Source organism: Solea senegalensis, linkage group LG4 (assembly GCF_019176455.1).
Source record: "Solea senegalensis isolate Sse05_10M linkage group LG4, IFAPA_SoseM_1, whole genome shotgun sequence".
Lineage (NCBI taxonomy): Eukaryota > Metazoa > Chordata > Actinopteri > Pleuronectiformes > Soleidae > Solea > Solea senegalensis.
This window is the reverse complement of record NC_058024.1, coordinates 21,289,295-21,310,954: the sequence shown is the minus strand read 5'-3', so window position 1 is coordinate 21,310,954 and position 21,660 is coordinate 21,289,295. Positions and strand designations below refer to the sequence as shown.

Sequence of the window (21,660 nt, the reverse complement as noted above, 5' to 3'; positions counted from 1 at the left end):
GGATCAAGTATATTGTGAAACTTTTACAGTATGGGTAATTAGGTTTTTCCTTATCATGTGAATGTGGTCATCACTTTCACTGATTTAATCAATTTAACAAGTCCCTGACTTTTTGTCAAACCCTTGCCCCAGTACTGATGAGCAGGATGACCCTCTACTCTCATCCTTGGTTACCGCTATTAATTTTTTATAATTAATTCTTTTTTTATCTCTTAATGGAACAATCATTAAGTGGAAACTAATGCTATCTAATGTATCTGCTTGCATTAGTGATCCCATTTGTTTCCATGTTTATGCTGTGTGGGCTCCCTTGTGTTTTGTGCGGTTTTCCCACAGAACATATGTTACCTCAGAAATATGATCATGGTAATTATCCTTGAAGGTATTCTCTATTGCTTGCTGTCATCATGCGTGGTGTTTGTAATGTGTATGTGTCCCAGGGGCCTGGATTTGATAGTTTGATGCCCTGAGCACGGTTGACCTATTAGCCCTGTGAATTGTAGCCTATAACCAGCCCTTTCCAAATGATACTAATGATTCATGAATGGCTATACTCCATTACAGTATACAGCGTACATGCATAATGACTCTGTGCATAGCATGGGAAAATGCAACCATTGAAGTTGTCTTACACATTAGTGCATTTCTAAGTAGTTGAGTATTTTCATAGACAGATTGCTACAATAGCTACATTAGTTCTTATCCCGGATACACTTAATACACATACGCATTTTAAAATCACAGCACAACACATGCAACACAACAGCCATGAATCACAGTCAGTGTTTGGGGAAGGTATCTATGTTTTTACATTAAATCTTTAATAAACTAATAGAATAATTTAGTCGTTTAGTTGTATTATTTTGCGTTAACGTTTAATGGCTCCAAGTGATGCACAGTTATTTTCTAGGCCCATAGTGAGGGGAGCAAATATAATTAAGATATATAAAGATAAATTAAATTATACTATTTTGTATGATCATGATTAAATGAATGCTAATCTAGATGGCATGTCATACTACAACTTAGTTTTCGAGAGGGTATGGCTGGAGATGATTTGACCTGTTCTGTGTGAGACAGAAGAAGGGCAAGTTGGTGGGTGCTCAGCAAACTATCTATTTTTTTATAGAGATCAGCAGAGAGCTGCAGCACATTGGCATCCTGCGTCAGGAGTAGGGAAATGTGAGCGTGTTTAGGGCAGAGCCATTCCTCGAGGGTTGGGAGGATGAAGAGGTGCTCAGGGCACTGATAGCCTTTGATGTTGTTGGAGAGGGAGGGCAGACCCGATACATGGCCAGACCTTGCGGCTGATGTGAAATACATGTAGATATGTGTGGAAATCACATTAAATGCAAGCAGTCTGTCCACCTTGCAGAACTACAGCGGTGAACACATAAGGTAGCTTGGATATGACTTCAAAAAATTTCTGCATGATATTAAAAAAGAATGGATCACTGAAAGTTTGATTGTCTTTGAGGAATATTACAATGTATAGTTTTTATCATTTATAAATTACCTTTATATAGTTTCTTACATGGATACCTAGTTGCATCCACCTAAGTTACCTTATTTATATACTTGATTTCATAACTTCCCATTCACAGTCTGCATCGCTGTACATCACTGACTTTACACACTGAAAAGATGAGATGAATAAGGGAAGATGGTGCTAAATAGCAATAAATACAGTTAAATTGATTTGACACAAATACATTCAGCAGTTCTCCAGCTAAATTGTTCGTATTATCCACAGCTAGAGAATAAGACATTTTATTTTCAAGCAACCAACATCCTTCAGTTTCATATAATATAATATTTCCCAGACATGACAGTACAGTTATAGGCTATTAAACCTGGTCCTAATTAGGCACAACCTCATTTCTGAGACACTGTATAAATTGAGGGCTAAGATGCTTTGAATTGTGGTGAGGCATTACTGGTTACTGGTAGCGATAATGCTTTGTTTAGGCTGTCCAAATGAATGGGAGTCATTGCAGTGAAGAATAGCTGCAGAAACCTGTGTGGGTTTGTGGAGTAGTCCTCATTTTATAATGCAGCAACGACTACTGAGCCATATATGTTCAGCCCTGTGTTCCATCAAGCTCCCTCCTGATTGTGCCAGAAACTAGGTTGAGGCTCAGAGGGGATAGGACCTTCACTGTTGCTGCTCCCAAACTTTGGAACAAGTTACCATTTTAAGCAGACCTCTTCACTGCCTTAATTCCTTCTTTCCTTGGCATTCAACGTAGTGTGAGATGTTGCTTTTATATTATTTATTTTATTGGTGTCTTATTGCCTTTTAACTTGCCTTTTAACCATTTCTATGACTTACTGGCCCCCAGTTCTATGATTCGACTCCCACTGCACATCAATACACATTTCCTTCACTTACAACAAATCTCCCTTAACATCCTCTTCCTCCAACCTCCAAAGGCCAAACTGTTTAAAACATCAATATTTTAACTATTACAAAACCATATCTAAAATATAACACACTACCTCACTATCTTCAACACCTCCAATAACAACTACACCTCAAGCTTAAGAGTTATGAAGGTGATTATGATTATTACAGGTATGTGGGGCTTTGTAAAGTAAAATACCCAAATAGTAATACATAAACAATGACATGAAATTAAATAGGTATGAAACAACGTAGTACAAAGTCCAATAATACATTATTCTCAGATCTTTATAAGAGGATTAGAGCTGTAACAATTGATCGATTAAACCATTAATAATCGACTATTAATGACATAGACAACTATTTTGATAATCAATTAATCGGTTTGAAGCTTTTTTCATGATTAAAAAAACAGCTTCTTAAATGTGACTATTTTCTTCATTTTCTTCAAGAGCCATTCTTTTCTCTGGATAACAAAGAAATCATTAAAAGTTAATCATTTTGGTTTGTGGACAAAGCAAGACATTTGAGAACATCACCAGGTTTGATGAACACCGATCAACATTTTTTAAGGTTTTCTGATATTTTATGGACCAAGCAATCCATCGATTAATCGAGAAAATAATCGACAAATTAATCGATTATGAAAATAATCGTTAGTTGCACCTCTAAAGAGGATTCATATGATTCATTTGTGTTTCCAGACAAAGCGTCATATACTGCCACTCTGTCAACGTCCCTCAGCGTTGCTTGACAGACGTACAAGGAACCCTTCCAGGACTGAAAGAGAGGCACCATTAACTCCATTGTAAACCCACTGGTAGCACATTTGGATATATTGGATAAGGTTAGAGTTAGGATCCAGGATAGGACTGTAGTTATGGTAAAGGCCAAGAAAAGGACTGAGGTTAGGGTTAGGCTCCAGTTTTGTATTTTATTAATATCATCAGGATTTCCATGACCAGTACTAAATCGTAAATAATTATCAACATAGAGTATGTATTTTCCTTGTCAGTTAAATTGTGGATGAACACTCAGGGCAGCTGGACCTATATGAGCTTCTTTTGCAGCTCCCAAGCTAACTGCTGTAGGTCTTTTCTATAGGAGACATGTGTTAACAGAAACAGCATAGGTTACTGATGAGATTATCAAGGGCTCTGTCCAGTTTGTCTAAGTGAGAGCAGTGTAAAAGTGAGCCAGCATCCACCCTGAAACTCAGGAAGATAAATGAAACGCAGCCATCCTCATCATCATGGATTATTTACACCTGTACTTTTCTTATTACGACCTGTCAAAATGGAAAACGACCCATGACAGTGGGATCAGTATTTTCATCCGCCCATACTGACAAGAATCCAAATATTTCCCTCCATCTTTCCAATTAAACCCTCTTACTTCCCACATACCTTTCTCCTCACATTCCTGTCACCCGGCAGACCTCCTCCTCATCAACCTTTCCATCTGCCCTTCTTCCTCTTCCATTTTTTTTCTCTCTTACCACACCTTATCACTCATCCTCTCTCTCTGTCTCTCCTCTGCTCCCATTTCTATTTCGGTGTGCTGGTTGGTTGCTCATATCCCAGTAGGCCAGTGTACGGCGTAGCCGAAATAGACCTGCTCTACATCTTTAACCTTCATCATCTCTCTCTGTCTCTCTCTCTCCTGCTTTCGCCTCTTTAACTAAGTGAGTGACAGTATTATAGTTCTCGAAAAGAAGCACAACACATCCAAAGCATTGTATTGAATTGTGTCCGCACCTTAATTGGTTTTTAGGTTGTTGTGGCAGTAATAATGATAGTGGAAGGTGGCCAGATGATCTAACACATGGTAATTCCCTTAGGAGGTTTTTACTTGTGATGAGTTGACGCCGCTGACAGGAGAAACATGTGTTAAGTTTTTGACAGTGTGAGTAAAAACCGTACATGCACTTCAACTGTCGATCTGTAACTGGTGATTTCTATGTCTGTACGGTCATTTGTTGTTGGTGACATTTCTTGTAGGTCAAGTACACAGATGTCTTGATGTGTGCAGTCATCAGAAAATATAAGAGTTCAAAAAAGAGATGAAAATGGTGGTACCTCTATAGAATGAATGTTATTTCTTTGTTCAGTAATCAGATAGTACCGTTCGCTGTTACCTGATAATGCTTCCTCATATATACTAGGTGCAGGTTTCAATTTAACAACACATGTTGCAGGGTAGTTTAAAGTAGCTATGCTACTGTCACTTGTTTTATTCCTGTATGTCCTGTTACCATGAATTCTATACATAGGAGGAGCCTGTTCTCCCATCTTCTCTCTATCTTCTCACTCTTTCCTCTCTGTGACTGCAGAGTTTGGCTGAAACACTCCCCCTGTTTTCCAATTTCATCTCCCTGTTTTCTTTACATCATTCACACCCATCTTCTCTCCTGTTTTCTGTCTAATCTTTTTTTGTCACTCCCTTAAAATAAAGTCAACTGTTCAGTCTGTGTGCATCTACACTACATCTCTTCATGTTCTCCTCTTCTATTCTTAAACCCTTCTTCTCATTTCTTCTTCTCTAATCTCATCCTCCTCAGTGTCTTACTTTCCCACCTCTCCTCTTCCATCCCTCCTTCCCTGATGATCATACTAATCATGTCCTCCAGTCGCCGCACCACTAGCACGTTCCCTTCTGACGCAGTCTATTTAATCTGTGTCCCACAAGGGATCTCTCACATGGCGTTGCCGTCTCTTTAATAAGGACAATATCTCCTGCACCTCCTTCTCATCGTCCTCCTCCATTTCTATCCTCTCTGCCCTCCCCTCTGCTCCCCTGGTGACTCAGTAAAATGGATGGAAAATGTTGAAAAAGAGAGAGCGAATGAAATAGGAGGCAGTAAAGAAGGGAAAGAGATGGCTCTCAGAGGGCAGATTATAAATGATTCACAACCATTTTGCTCTGTAAGGGAGCAAAACCACATCTTGTGCGCGCACACACAGACACACATGCATGCACCATTGCTCACACAGGTGTTCTTAGTGTAGATGCTGAAGCAGTGTTGAGGCACTGTGGTCACACTCTGCCTCAGTGCTTTGAATGCAATATTAGGATTTACTGGAGAAAGGAGTGTAATGCAGTCTTAAGGTACAGCAACTATAGGGTAATGGTAGTATGATAGTAATTCTGATTATGAAGGTAGAATTATGGCAATACATCTTATTTCTAATGCAATTTCCAGCTTCGTGATAACAATGTAATAGTTTGCTAATAAGAGGATAATATCACAGGAATACGCTATAATTTTCCAATTTACTACTTTCCAACATGTTAAGACCTTCACATTAAAATATTTGAGAATCATAACTTATGATTATCATACCTTTTTTCCAGTGTTATTACCAAGCTATTACTTGGTGACTTGGTGAGAAATAAGATGGTATTACCATAGTATTACTTCCCTATTACAAAATTATTACCACACGATTAACATGTTGTTAGTGCACTGTAATGTGAGTTGTTACCAGGCCTGGCTTAATAATGATATGTCAAATTTTCTGTTAGTACTTTGTAGATCAGTAATGGAAAGGAAAGGATATATTTTTTCAAATTGCACATCAGAATTACGAGGTCAGATGGAGGGTTGATAATAGCCTCACAGGCAGAACGTGCAAACTCCACACAGAAAAATCAAGAATCAAACCCTTGCTGTGAGGCAACCACTAATCCATAATCAAATAATACTGTACAGATTTTCCACAAATCATGCTTAAATTTAAAAGAACAATTTCTTCCATCCATTAAATAACTAAATAATATTTTAACTTCATCAAACAATATCTGTCTGGATGATTGAATAAGCAGAAATTAGTGTTTCGTGTTCATTTCTAGTATATTTTCTTCAGGTATAATATAAAAATATTTAAACAAATATTATTAATTTTAGACCTACGTTTGTCTGCTATCGAAGATAAACGTGGGGCAATTTACTGGTGAAAAAGCCCTAAAGATTTTAGCTTTAATAATTAATTTGCCAGAATCTTTAGGCTTTTTATTGTCTCACTTAAAATCATTAATACAACTAATTTCTTGAAATGTGGTTGTGTAATGTGCAAAACCAAGACCAGTCTCAAGTACTAAAACACTTCAACCCATGCTTCAAAAACCTGAATTATTACTTAAGTGTAATTTACTGCATAAAGTTTGACAGCGAGCTGTAAACTGAAAAAAAGCCTTTCTCTCTTTGTCAATTACTGGCTAAAAGATTTCTTACTGTAACCATAGATTTGAAGACAAGGCTTATGTCTATGGAAGCTTTTCTACTCTGGCAACCCACATGTGATTTTGTTAATGCAGGTTTCTGTTCATGTATTAATCATTTATGGAAATTATATTTCTGCAAGAATATGTTTTCAAGTGTAATCACTTCTCAAATGCTTAGACTTTCATGTCAGGTTAAATTTAGTGTCTGTGGAGAAGAACAGAGTGGGCTGGTTTCCCAGATTGGAGGATTACAACAACAATTAGTTTATTTGGATGTCCAGTGAAATAAACAAATGAACCACCACAACCCTAACACTTTGTATGAAAGTGTGATTGACAAACAGACTTATGGACTCACACTTGTACAGTACTGTAGGTCACATATAGCTGGTTGGCACATTGTCCCAAACAATGCCTGACTGAATGAAGAGACAGATGCCAAGAACCTGACACTGCTGTCCGGTCCCATGAAGCCTGATGCTGACTCACAACAGTGTGCAGTATATATCTGTCTGGGTGACATATCAACTGCAGTGTCCAGCTTGGTGTAAAGTATAAAAATAAATGGTTTAGGTGGTCAATACAGTAGATTCTAGATATGACAGACTAAATCAGCTCAGTGCTTGAAAAAAAAAGAGAAAGCAAGGAATGAGAAGCATCTTCCCTAAAGTACATATTTAAAACGATTTTACAATGCAGTTCAAATCTTTAAAGGTATTTAAAATGAGTGTCACTCTTAAGGCCACAATCTGTGGCCTTAAAGGTATGGTGTGTGACATAATTTCTATTTTGCAGAAATTTAAGATAAAATAATTATACTTTTACAATTAACTGACTGTTTGAATTGTTGTTTTTTATTTATTTATGTATACAAGGTGCCACAAACTAAGTATCTTTTGAGTTTTGATGGACTTAAGAAGTCAATATTGACACATCCAAATGCTCCTCTGTTGCACATTACTGTCAGATACAGTATGCACATCCAGTTCTTATCCTCTCAGATGTTGATGGATTGTGAGCTGACAGGCATGGTTATGCATTCAGCTGGTTATGCAGAACTATAAACGACTTGTTTCTCTCAATGTCAGCTCTTTCCCTGAGGTGACCTCTCTCCTCTCTCTTCTCCTGCTGTTGGCCAGCTTCCCGCATTTCTCTGTGTACATGGACGGATACAGAAGAATCCATAACATCCATGTAGCAGACAAGAAGAACACAAACGTGGATATTGTCTTGGGACTTTTACCTTTAGTTTATGGCTTTTAACATAAAGGAAGCAGAAATTAAGTCTAGTTTAGTTTAGTCTTACAATTATGGACCAGCGATACCACCATACTTATCTAAGGGCACAGATTGAAGAAGCAAAATCAAACACTGCCAAATTTGCAAGCACATCTTTTTAGCTTCTCTGCGATGTGCTAATAATGCTCCTTTCTCTTGTGACAGTGTTTTGCAGCCATTGCAGCTTTGCCCAATTAACAGTAGCTATCCAATATTGCAGGTTAGTCTTTAAAGATGTCATGATAGACCATGTATACAGACTTTGACCAAATCTTTAGTGGTGGAATCAGTATTCAAGTGTTTTACTGATCATACAAATACCTTAAAATTACATTTCACTAAAAACATGCCAAAGTTAAGGACCACATTAGAGTATGCAGATTTCCCTCACCTGTCATGACTATTTTATGACTCTCTCCGGTAGTTTGAATTTTAATGGCTGTCCCTATTGTGACTGGAACTTATCTTAGCCTCTGGGTGAAACCAGAGACTGACACCCAGATGGAGGGCAGCAGATAGACCATGGTCACTCTCTCTTTCAGCCTCTTGCTCCCTTTCACCTGTTAGTGTGTGTGTGACAGAGAATAATGCTCCAAATCAGCATTGTTGGTTAAAATGTAGCACAAATACTAATATTCCTTTATTTTACCCCCGATATAAAATAGTAGAAAGAAAACATTAAGATAGTACTGTGCTTTTTTTTTTTTTTTTTGTAAATTGGAATTTACAATAATATATCTACTCTAAGTCTTCTCAACGATGACAGCTGTCAGAAAAACCTCTTGTTGTCATACATACAGACAATGGTTAAATAAAGTAAATTTTGTTTGTATAGCCCGACATCATAAACACAATTTGCCCTTGAAGGGCTTTACAGTCTGTACAGCAAGTGGCACCGTGTATCCTTAGACTCTCACAGTGAGGAAAACTCTATGGGAAATGTGAGAAACCTCAGGAGGAGCCACAGAGGAGCGATCCCTCTCCCAGGACGGACACACGTGCGGGTGTCATATGTACGGAAATAACAATTTAGGATATTTAAACTCATGTGTTTCATCAGGAGGTGAACACATGAGTTATGAGTTATGTGAATTGATATTTTACTTTACAATAACAAAAAAAGATCAATTAAAGGAATAAAAGTCAAATGAATGATGGCTAGGTGTGTCGAAGAACACACACACACAATGTTGTGTCCACATCTAGGTCAGTTGGGTCAGCTAATATTAAAGTGTTTGCAGCTCAGTAAAACAAATACATTAAATGACATTTGATTTCAGAGTTCAGTTGTTGTTTTTTTAGTTGAAGTTGAATTAACACATTCACACAGCAGAACAAGGTCAGTGTTATATATATATACAGTGTTGTGCAAAAGTCATAGATCACCTGTTGTTTTACCAATGCTATAAGACCATTTTTTCAACCACCCACATTATTGGAACAACAAATGGAAAACATGTAATTGCAAATTGTTATAATAATAATACTGAGTAATGCAGACAATGCGTACAAGGAATTGGTACAATTAGTATAATGCAGTGGATCTTTCCACCCAACATGGCAGAATCATTGCCACATGAAAATGAGATCACATTTAAGCGTAATCGAATAAATAATAACGTGCAGACCCACAGAACTATGATATAAACTGCAGGCACAAAATGTCTCACAATAGAAATTGTGTCATGAATTGATAAGGACCATATGCCACATGAGTCACTATCTGCTTGTTTCTTTTTTTCCCTCCATGCTGCTCTTCATGTACTACTTACCAGGCCTCGAAAGTAGATTTTCTTGAAAGTGTAAATTAAACCTTTGGGTATCCAATTTTGATATGAACAGCATACAGCTACAGCTTCTTTTTTTGTTGTTGTTTTGTAATTGTACAGGCTTGTGTTTTCTTGCGTAACATTACATAATCAGCTTTTTCTCCACATTTTCAAAATGAAAAAAGAAGCCGCGAGAGGTATCGTCATAGAAACCAAAGAGTCTGTGCACTTTGGGTCAGAGCATTAATAGCTTTCAAATGAACGTGAGATGCATTATTCAGTGTATCACACCTGAAGGTTTTGTTCTGTTCTGTAATTATCACGGCACAAGTTTCCTTCTTACATTTATGTCAATATACTCAGCAAAACAGGATTGTTAAGCAATCATCTTGTGCAGAGTGGTGTATGTATGTGTGAGAGAGTGAGAGTAAGCGAGAGAACTGTGAGCTGTGTTCTCTCACTCCACTCTACCATCTCTCGCATGAGTCAGACTCATAGAGCACAGTGCCTGACAGCAAAACTCACCCACTTGTACAGCTGCCCCCACAGACCCACATCCACACACACACACACACAGCCACACAATCACACACATTGCATATTACATTTTCGGCATTTCAGCATACATTTTGGTTAGTTGTGGGTGTACTATTAAAAGGTGACCTGGTGTTTGAGCCTTTTAACACAAATTATGTATCCTCAAATAACACTTCATTTTTGGATGCAGCAGCTCATCTGCCTTAATTATTAGAAAATAGATCAGACACAAGAGACCAAGACTAACATGTTTTCAGTGCTTTGTCTGCCATCTTGTCAAAAACAAACAAAAGTCGGCTCTGGTGGATGTGCAGAACAAGTTTTACAACAACTGGAGCCAGCAGTGTTTTTAGGAAAAGGTGCAAAAAAAATAAAAAATCTTTCACAAGAGTATCTAAACCTCATTAATTAACACAATATATGTATTGTATAAATATTTTTCCTGTAAACGGTAGATCTACATGTGTGTTTGTTCCTCAGCTGTTTTTTGACATATAGTACAGTGTGTCTGCTTGCACACTTGAGAGAACGTGACTACTTAATAGTCTGTACACAAAAGAGCAAGATTGCATGTGTGTGTTTGCGACAGTGACACGTCACACCATTCTGTCCTCGCAGAGAGCGATCGTCTCCTGACGTGGCCTCCTGCGCTCTCTCGATCAAGGGTGTGGAGCCACAGAAAAATGTGTGCACAAGAAACCACATTGTCAGCTGAGCAATGTCGCCCCAAAACAAGATCAAACTTAGACGGAATAGGTCTGTGAACTGGAGGAACACTCCATGAAGGGAGGACAAACCGCCTTTTCCTGCTGTTTTAAATGCCTCACTTACATCAGCCTTCTGATGTTTTCTACAAAAAGCACACAGCCTTACCACTTTTACACGAGAAAAGGCACTTTCTTTCTTTAAGTGTCTTCATTTAACTGTGGGTGGGTCTGCTGTGCACCCTGCTGTGCCCCTTCACAAGAACAGCTAATTTAATTTGGCCATATTCTTAAACTAAAGAGGCTGTTTCACTGTTAACCTCAGCTCTGATCTGTTGATTTGGATTCAGTCTTTTTCCAGATATTGTGCCACATGTTAAAATGAAAACATCATCAATGGGATGTCTAGCTTCTTTAATGTATATCATAAACAAATCATATCAGTTTAAAGGACTGTGTATAGATATATCTCAGGTGTAATTAATTCCCTTGTATTACCATTACTATATACTCTCTACAGTCATTTAAAAAGTGGGCGCAAATAGTTTAATCTTGAAAGTAAATACACATATTATTCAACATCCGTGAACTATTTGTACAAATATTTTACAAAAAGACATTTGAAAGGACTGATGTATTGTACTGTTTACAGAACACATGTGAACAAAGATACAAGCAAACATGCAACTAAAACAAAGACAAAGTGGATGATCAATGTGAAAGCATCTAGTGCTTTCATCGTCTGAGCTAGCACCACAGTAATAACATCTGCAAGGGTGTAACATCTGTCACCTTGTTCTCCATAATCCCATCACATCCTCAACCCAACTATTTTGCACGTTGTCTCTTTGTCATGGATCAGTGTGCACGCCCCCATTCTCTGAACCTTAGTTTCCACCTCGCTCCCTTCTCCTATATCTACGTGTCATACACTGACACGCCGCTCTCTGTTTTTTAATGTCAGCCTCAGCAACATCCACACCATGTGGCTCTCGCTACAATGTTCTGCCTTTCTAGACACCGTGACGAGCCTCACATCTTTCATGGCGTGAAATGGTGTCATTATCACAGAGGTCGTTCTCAAGGACACTGTGACACATTTCACATTTTCTCATAAGAGCAGGATAATTATCCACCTTTTAAACACTGATGGGTTATTTTTCAAGGAGTTACTCTACATCCAGCTTACTCTCATTCCATATTTCGGTCCTGTACCTCTCTCTCTTTATCTGTGCCCTCTTTTGTGCTGAGTGAGTCACACTTCATCCCTCCACTTTTGTTTTCTCTCTTCATTCCCTTCATCTCATTTTTTTTGTTAGTTTTTTTTAAATCGAGAAAGCCGAGAACATGTTGTAGCTATTGATTCTCCACAGAAAAAGCATCAATATGTTTGTGTCATTATGATGATCATCATCATCGTACAACCCTGTTGCCATGGTGACTTGAATTGGACACTGTGGCTCACAGTAATATGAAAGGGGAGAAAAGTTGATAGAGACAGGCAGGAAAATGTAAAATTGAAGACAGGAAACATCAAGTACTGCCAAAACCCAGGACAGGACAGGACAGTCAGGTATAAACCATCAGGCAAAAATGTTTGTTTTTAAATCAATATTGTTGTTTGTTGGTCTACAATGTTGTGCCATTTTTACAAGGACATTTAGAGGTCATCACACATTTTCATTTATTGTTCTCTTTTCTTCGATGCTATGTACCTGTGCACACATACGTACATTGCTGACACACCTTAACATGCATTCACACACTCACAGACACACTTACTTATTCATGCATTCTCCAAGGTTCAGAGTCGCGGGTATTTCCACTGAACGAGTGGGATGCATAGTGTTTCCATGGAGATCTATTTTTAGCCACTGACAAAAAAAGGGCCAACTGTTAAAATACTGTATGCCATCATGTTCCATCAGACTGAAAAATAAAATCCCCCACTTCCTCTCGTGCAGATAGAATGGCATCACATTTTTATTTCTCTCTTTTTTTTTTTTTTTATCCCTGACCTGACAGTTTGGAAACAGGATGTTAGGGAGGTGCCATTTCTCAAAGTGGATTTGAATTGCAGATTCTGCCGCATTTGACACATCAGTACATTACTCGCCATAAATTATACAGTGAGAATAGTGAAGAAGAGGTTAGGCGAAGTTTCTTTTTAAACTTTTAAAGTAGAATGTGTATATGTTTAAATATTAACACTAATAATAACAACAACAACAACAGGAAGAAAGTCAGACAAACCACATTGCTGACAACAGTTGTCATACATTTTATGAGTCAGAATAAATAAAAAAAAATGATAAATCAGTAAAGTAAGACGGAATAAAAACTGTTTTGAATTGTGTTCCATGTCTAGCAATTAGATTTGAAATAAATTCTAGTAGAAACCTTTGATTAGTACATAATACATTTCGTTATTATGTAAATGTATGAGTAGCCATTCAATACACAATATCTCCAGTGTCACCAGATTTGATTTAGTATATTGTATTCTGTTTACTAAACAACCTATTCACTTGAAAACAACTACAAATGACATGATACATTTACAAATGAGATGAAAGTGTAGGATGCATGGCTGGCACAGTAAATGATCATTTTTGTCTTTATCCACTGTCTGACCAGGATACCCAGTGTTTGTTTTAAGTCCATCTGTTGACAGTCTGGCAAGGAAATAAATTCCATGCTAATGGTATAGGCAGGGTTGTCAAACTCAAAAGACCTGGGGGCCAATGAGCATATAGTCAAGCGAGGAAAAAGTGGAAAAAACAACTATTTAGTAGCCGGTGGGCAATATAAGATATTCATTATGATATTAGACAGAATTGCAAAGTAAAAGTGCTTGTTTTGTTATAAAATTATTCCCAATAAGAACATATTTATGATGCACAGAAACGGAGAATTAAATTGAAAATTTAGCAAATATAGCCATTTCTATCAGTTGTTCACATATATATTTAGTAGGGGTGAAGGGAAAATAGATGCGGTGAAATATTGTGATATTTTGCGTGACAATATTATATCGCTTTTGAGACGCAATGTATCAATTACTGATGTTACAGATAAACATTAAAATAGACGTTTCAAACCACTACAGTGCAAGAAAGGTGCCAAGTGCTCACTCTCACTAGAGCTGTTGTGTGAGTATATCGCAATGTATGATTTTGCAAATATTTTTGCAATATCGTGATCATATCGTATCGTATTGTGGTGTCTCTGGTGATTCTAACCCCCTAATATTTAGTATACACTATGTTCTGTTCAGGCTTCAGAGCCTGATAATGAATGGCAGTGGGATTCATTTGCAATCAGCATTAATCCTTCCAGGGAATGTGACTCATATAAGTTTCACCACTTTTTACGCCTGCTCGAAACCCACTGTGAGAGCAGTGAGATGAGGAGACAGCGTTTAGCCTAGAATATTAGAACATTTGGCAAGTGAATATTCTGCTGTAGGCAACACTGCAATCAGTGATCCAGGAAGGAATGATAATGCAGAAATGGATTTTCCAAGAAGCAATAAGTATTTAATGATCAGCAAGATTGATTACAGCAAAGCTCCCATTTCAAAGGCAAGGGAGAAGAGCGCAGTTAATTTTTTTAACAAGGTTAAAATCTGAAACAATGCATGATACAGTAGTAGATATATCACACAGCAGTAATAGCCAAAAGTATGCATTAAACTGCATCTCAGTGTGAAATGATTGCATTTGCATAATATACCCAGCTCTTCCGGCATCTGGACTGATGCAAGTCGGTCAATTAGCATATTATGTTTTTGATGTTTGTTCTGCCACAAGCACAGATAAAAAATAACTCTGTAATTGAATGGAAATATTAGTGAGTATTAAATTCAGTGGACACCTGAGGAAGGGGTTCAATACAAACTGAATGTGGATATGTATGAATGTCCTCATTTCTGCCTGTGTGTGTGTGTGTGTGTGAACTAAGTGGCCTGATGATATAAGTTCTAGATTTACAGTGGGATCCTGTCCATTATCAAGTCAGACAGACAAAACACATGCAAAACACGTGCAGGCAGTCACGACTCACAGACCTAAGTGCACATAAAGACAAACACAGTAGGGATTTTTTCATGTGAGGTAGGGTGCTCCAGAGATCAATGGATGAATACTAGGCCCTCACTGAGACATTTAAAAGAGAATGGATAATGAGGATATTTATAGACTGATCTATTTGTAACCAGGGCATTCTCCGACATAGGAGCTGGGAGTTGTTCTTTCCTCAGGCTGCCCTCCTTCTCCATCTCCTTCTCTGCAACACCCTGTGTCTTTTTCAAGTCACTAAAACAAGATCCTTTTTTTTTCCCTGTTTACTTTTTCCACATCTCAATTTCTGTTGTAGTCTTTGTTCTTTTTGCCTTGGAGTGAGAGAAGAATGGCTCATCAGTTGTGTATTATAGATGTTAATGAGCCATCTTGCAGTCATATGTGCTCACATGTGGCGTGTCATGCAGCGGTGATGTTATCAGGTGCAATCCAGGGCCACTCTCGGGAGACCCAGTGACGTACTGTGCATGACATAATGCTGTGGTAATATATGTAGTTGTGAGGGAGAGAACGTATACACACTGTGCTTGTGCAGCAAGATAATGGAAGTGCAATGCTAAGTGAGAGGCAAGCCAATAATGTAGCTGAATAGAAATCCTGTGTGAATATGCTAAAAAATTAATATGATTATGATCGATAAGAGTGTACATATCCTGCCGACCCCAACTTTAAGGTCAGTTATAATAGACTTTATATTAGACCAGAGTGTACCTTAATGACACCAATAATACTGCAGTGAATTAAATGTGCCAACTATGGTACAGAGAACCCAGAGGTTTTAAATCAGCCATGATTCAAATTGTAATAGTGCATATGTGAAATACATTTTTTGAAAAGTGTATAGTCGCACAAAAGATTTTCATTTCCTCTGAAGCTATTTGTGTAATGGAATTTAAATGATCTCAACGTCTGTGCTTTTGCCAAATCTTTTGAGAAAATGGGCTGAGAAGTAAGGTTAATGTGAACATGTTTCAAATAAAATAGTAAAGGTATGTGTGTGTATGTACAGTTGATCATAGTGTATGAGGTCAAAGCAGAAGGCCCTCATCTCTGGTGCAGAATTATGTGAGGAACATGTCCGTGCAACATCATGACTCAAACTGGTAATTAGGAAAGGAACAAAGACATAAGGAAAAAAACAAACTTGATTATTTGATTCTCATGACCAAAAAACTGTAAATATACTGCACTGATTTGCATTTCATAGCTATTGATTAAGATAACGAAATGATCATCAAATTGGTGACCATTGTTTATGTTAAACTACACCTATACATTTATAAAACTGTCCCATCATGCAATAAATAAATCATTAATTGTTCTTTTTTTCTGTGTCTTCTTCTCCCAGGTCTTACAGGTACCCAACTCGACCTGGACAAGAGAAGAGAAATATTTGGGAAAAACCTCATACCTCCAAAGAAGCCAAAAACCTTCCTGCAGCTGGTATGGGAGGCATTACAGGATGTCACCCTCATCATCCTGGAGGTTGCTGCACTGGTCTCCCTGGGCCTTTCCTTCTACAGCCCTCCTGGAGATGCTTCTGGAGAATGTGAGTGATCAGTTTCCATCAAATTTTCTCCCTGTCACAAATGTTCAAGTCCTAAGACAGACACACATGTGATGAGGTATTCCTGATTTCTCCATTATTGCAGAGAACAGGAAAGAAATACATTTATTTTTGCTCACTGACAGCACTCCCCTTGATATTACTGGCACTTGCCGACACACTTACACCTACATGTTCACATATGCACACACTCATTTTTTAATTGGTGAATTGGTGAGGCGGATCACACTTTGTTTGTGACCTGCCTCAAGAGTTCAAGTGACTCATCGAGCACAGGGCAAATGTGTGTCTGTGTGCACACACGCATGCACATTATGAATGTGTTAAATGTGTGTATGAAAAGCACCGAGAAGGTTAATGAAGTGTTGAGTAGAAAAATAACCTTAAGCCCTTGGAGCCCATACATCAGCCCTGTGAGCTGTGAAACAGGAAATGAAGACAGAGACCATAATGAGGTGCTGAGTCAGCAACATCAGTCATTGTTCCCCATATTATTGCTGTAATGGAATTCAGTTGCCCTGACATAGAGTCCAGTCTTCTTTTTCAGAGGTTTGAGTACCAAGTTAGTCAATCAAATTATTTCTGTCTCGATTAAAGCTGTAGTTCTAATACAGTTTTATGTGATGTGATCAGGAACAGTGCTTTTTCTACATACTTCACCTGTTTTCTCTGCATTATCAGTTGTGTTCATGGAAAGATCCAGTTTGTGGGAATTAGTGACTTCTAATGTAAGATAACACACTGAAACAAATGGAGGATTCATTGCTTTAGGGAAGGAGGAGATAAAAAAGGAAGCTGTTGGTTTGGCATTCTAACTGCTGCGGAAACATGATAGTGCAAGATGGCGCCATCCATAAAGCAAGGGCCTTGTCTAAACTACATATAAAAAGGTTATTCTAAAGCTTCAAAAACCAAACAGTCATACAATCAAGCATCCCTTTAACTTACAGCAAAAAAGTTATTTATGCAAGTGCCTTCCCATATTTTAGTCACTTGAATACGTATGAATCTCACTCGGCGTATGATCTCCCACGGATATGACTTGGTGTGACCAGTGATTAGTACTTCAGAAAGATATGACTGCCAACCATCACTGTGTTCCTAAAAATGTGGATGTAGGGACGTTTTTAAGATATATTATAGCTAATAACAACTTTTTGAAGGTTTGGTTTGGCGTCAACAATACAGAGAAAAACTGACAACCAAATAATTTTGACCAACCTACACTACATCCACACACATCCATATACACACACATGCAGATATCTCTTACTGCTAGTCTCTTTCTTTTTTCCATCTTTAATTGGTTAAAAATGGGCAAGAAATCGATAGTGGTGGGATGAATTAATTTGCATTTACAAATGAAAAATGACTGCGTTGAAGTTAAATTAATGGGGTCTTGTTTGTATCTATCAAATAAAAAAACATCAAACAAAATACATGCAGAGATAGTACCTGATCTATTTATGCTTTTACATAACATTTAGTCATATGTCTCCCAATCAGCTGTGCTCTAAGGCCTGTTTCACACTGGATGTGTTGGGTATGTGTTGTGGCTGCGTTTTCATTCCGGCGCCCATGTTCACAAATGAGAGTGTTCACACTGCACACGTGAAATACAGACGCACATCTATTTCTGAGCTCAGGCGTCTTCACCTATTTTCTACACATGATGCGTGTGGTTCCCAGAAAAAATGGACGGATAAAAGAGCTGTTAATAATGATATTGACGTTCAACCGGCTTTATGACATAAAACCTCTCACTATAGTTTTAGTGTCTAGGCCGAATCAGAAACAAGAAAACAAAAAATCAGGTGACATTAAGATATATCAGAACATGAATTGATTATGTTAATATTGGTGGTGTGGGAAGACGAGACACACTCAGCCTGAGTGAAATGCAGTGTGAACACAAACAGGTGAGCTAGACATGAGCAAGACTACAGCCGCGCTGCACATGTGACACATCCAGTGTTAACCAGGCCTGAGTTGGTGTTTAGTCAGGCTTGGGTATTTGTTGGCACTTCAGCACCATGGACAGGTACACCATTCTGTCAGAGCGATGAGAGCACATTGTTGTGGACATGATTGCATTTACATGTCAGAGTTGTACAACCTGAACCATATACAGCTAATGTAGTCATTGTGCTTATTCCCTGAAAATGTGCTGTTGTTTTGTGTGAATGACAGTTGACACTAAAAAGTTTTCCATTTATAGTACATATGTCAATCTGAATATAATGTTGCTGAATCTTTATTTCTTAGTACATAACCTTTCAAATGTCAAATCATTGTCTTTGACCAAGATTAACTGAAGAAAAGGTTGTGGAATAGAATTGCTTATATTCATAGGAGAAATTAAGAATAAACAAATAAACACATACAAAGGACGTTTAATTGAAATAAATGATTCAACGTTAATGGGTTTTGCGTTAGTGCTGGTAGTCTTACAGTGTTAAGAATGTTGTTACAGCATGCAGTGTATGATTAGCCCCTGTAAGACCAAATAACCTCTACAGTCTAGTTGTTTAAATGTGATATCTAAAATATGGGGTCTGCGTGCACTCACTTTTTGAGCTGCAGAGCTGCATGTTTTTTCTCAGTCCAAAGCAAATCGTCCCACTGGGAGCTTTTTCAGTCACTGAGCCGGGAGTGTAGAGGACTCCCAGGCTATTCCATGAAGCAGTGAGAGGAGGACTGTGCACAGCGAGGGGACAGCAGGGCTTCCATCTGATGCAGAGCATAAAACAGCTCATTCCATTAGTTTGTACTTTATATTGCACACATTACACATTTACATCCATGTGTCTTGAATCATGGGATGATATTGCACTGATAACAGTGTATGAAATTTGCAGCTACGAGAATACCTTGGTCTATAAGCAGTTTTAAAAACACAGTATGCTCACGATTGTGTATTTTTTCCTTCTTCTTGCTGTCACTGTTAACAAACTGCAGCCTGCGGCTCAGCAGCAGGTGGGGTCGAACATGAGGGCGAGGGAGAAGCTGGCTGGATCGAGGGCGCAGCCATCCTGTTGTCTGTGGTGTGTGTGGTGCTGGTTACAGCCTTCAACGACTGGTCCAAGGAGAAGCAGTTCCGGGGGCTGCAGAGTCGCATTGAGCAGGAGCAAAAATTCCAGGTCGTCCGTGGTGCCCAGGTCATACAGCTGCCTGTGGCTGACATCGTGGTAGGGGATATAGCACAGATCAAATATGGTAGGTATGAGGAGATGGTCAGACTGGTTAGATGTTGGTGTGAATGAAGAATTAGAAAAATTTGTCATTTTTGCACACACCAATTAGTGATAGTGGGTATGGCTCTTTTGAACATGTCTCTTGAATTTCCTTCGGGATCAATAAAGTACCTACCTACCTATCTATCTATCTATCTATCTATCTATCTATCTATCTATCTATCTATTGTCTACTGTTCACTTCTGTCAGCCTTTAAGGTCCAGTGTAGAAGAATTAGTGACATCTAATTCTTACACAGTGGACACTCCCTCAACCTTCCCTTTCCCAAAGCATGTCAGGAAACTGTGGTGGTCTTCACATAACAGGAACACTGTTTTACCACTTTCACTTTTCCACTCTTTTCACTTTACCATGGCTTCCTTCTTCATAGGTTTATGCTTCACATTTATGTGGGTGGAGCAGTTTCTTTTGTTTTGTTTGCGTAATAAGCTTCTGCTTCAAAATGTGACACACACACATACACACATAACCCTAGCCATTATTATCTAAAAAGAAAACTGTATTTATAAATATACTTGACATAAATGATTTAATCTTGCAAATGTTGTCATCTCTGTTGCTGCAGGTGATCTTCTTCCTGCCGACGGAATATTGATCCAAGGCAATGACCTGAAAATTGATGAGTCTTCACTGACCGGAGAGTCCGACCATGTCAAGAAGGCTGCAGACAAGGACCCCATGCTGTTGTCTGGTATGATGCTGGTTGAGGCACTCTCTTGAGATGCATATATTAAATAACATAGTACAGTTATAACATTTTTTTTACCACATGACTGGTTTTGTGTTTGCTGCAGTAGAGATGGCAGATTTTGCAGCTGTATGCTTCATAGAAATTAAGAATATCTGAAAACAGAAACATGGGTTAATCTGTTTTTTTTTCCCCCCTGAGGATAATTAGCTCCTTACTTTTTGCTGCCTCTATTTATTATCTCTCTTATTCATGCACATTCATGCACTCACCATGGCAAAGGTTAAGCATTTTATACGTGTGTACCCTAAAATACTTGCACCCTGCAACTATTTGTACACTGAAACGTTGTTTATTGATTGTGGCTCTCGTCTCTATTACATTAGAAGTGACTTTGGGCTTTAATTATGATATTTTAAGTACTGACCTCATAGCTGCTCTCATAATGCATTGTTTCTAGGGCAAGGAGTGGAATATTCATTGATCAATTTTATGAGTGATGAGTGAGCATTTTTACAGTACTATATACTCGCACTGAAAGATGAGAAGAGGGAGAATTGCCCAATGATGGAAATTGAGAATCACCATTTGATGTGATTTCGCCATAATAGCAGTAATCAATTTGAATGTTATTTCTGTAATGTAACTCAATTGCAAAGATCCTAATTGTGCTGCTGTCCTCTGTCAGAGTCTTTAGACAGAACTGTCAGTGAAGGGTGAAGACCGTTGTTGAGCTCAGCATTCATATTCACAATGATAACAGAGGCATTTATTATCTATCTAACCTCTATATGAGCCATTTTCTGACAGCAATTTTTCAAAATTCTGGAGACTTATCACATATGAGAATATGCCTGATCAGACGTGTTAAAAACAGCAAGACAATGTCCAGAATGTCCAGCTGTGAGGTGGCGTCTGCCCTGAACATGCAGGAGACAGGACACCCAAACACTCACTTGCTTTTAATTATCTGTAACTTTTCTCTCCCTCAAACATTATCCGGATAGTTTTGTTGACTCGGATACTGGCAGTTCTGGAGTGACATTTGCAGACATTTACATTCTCACTTACAGCAAAACCCAGAAAATCTTCTGACTTCAGTGCATATTGTGAAAGCAGATACACAGAATTTATATAACTCTCTCTCTTTCT

At 38.2% G+C, this 21,660-nt stretch overlaps 1 protein-coding gene across 7 annotated transcripts in view; it reads left to right on the top strand.

Moving 5' to 3' along the window:
* Window positions 1–21,660, top strand: part of atp2b2 (ATPase plasma membrane Ca2+ transporting 2) — a 97,341-nt gene that overhangs the window by 43,436 nt on the left and 32,245 nt on the right. For all 7 annotated transcript variants that reach the window (XM_044024105.1, XM_044024104.1, XM_044024109.1 and 4 more), the window contains 3 exons: window positions 16,347–16,547; window positions 19,524–19,781; window positions 20,386–20,511. In XM_044024105.1, the coding sequence (XP_043880040.1) occupies window positions 16,347–16,547; window positions 19,524–19,781; window positions 20,386–20,511 (585 nt within the window). The remainder of the gene's footprint in view (window positions 1–16,346; window positions 16,548–19,523; window positions 19,782–20,385; window positions 20,512–21,660) is intronic.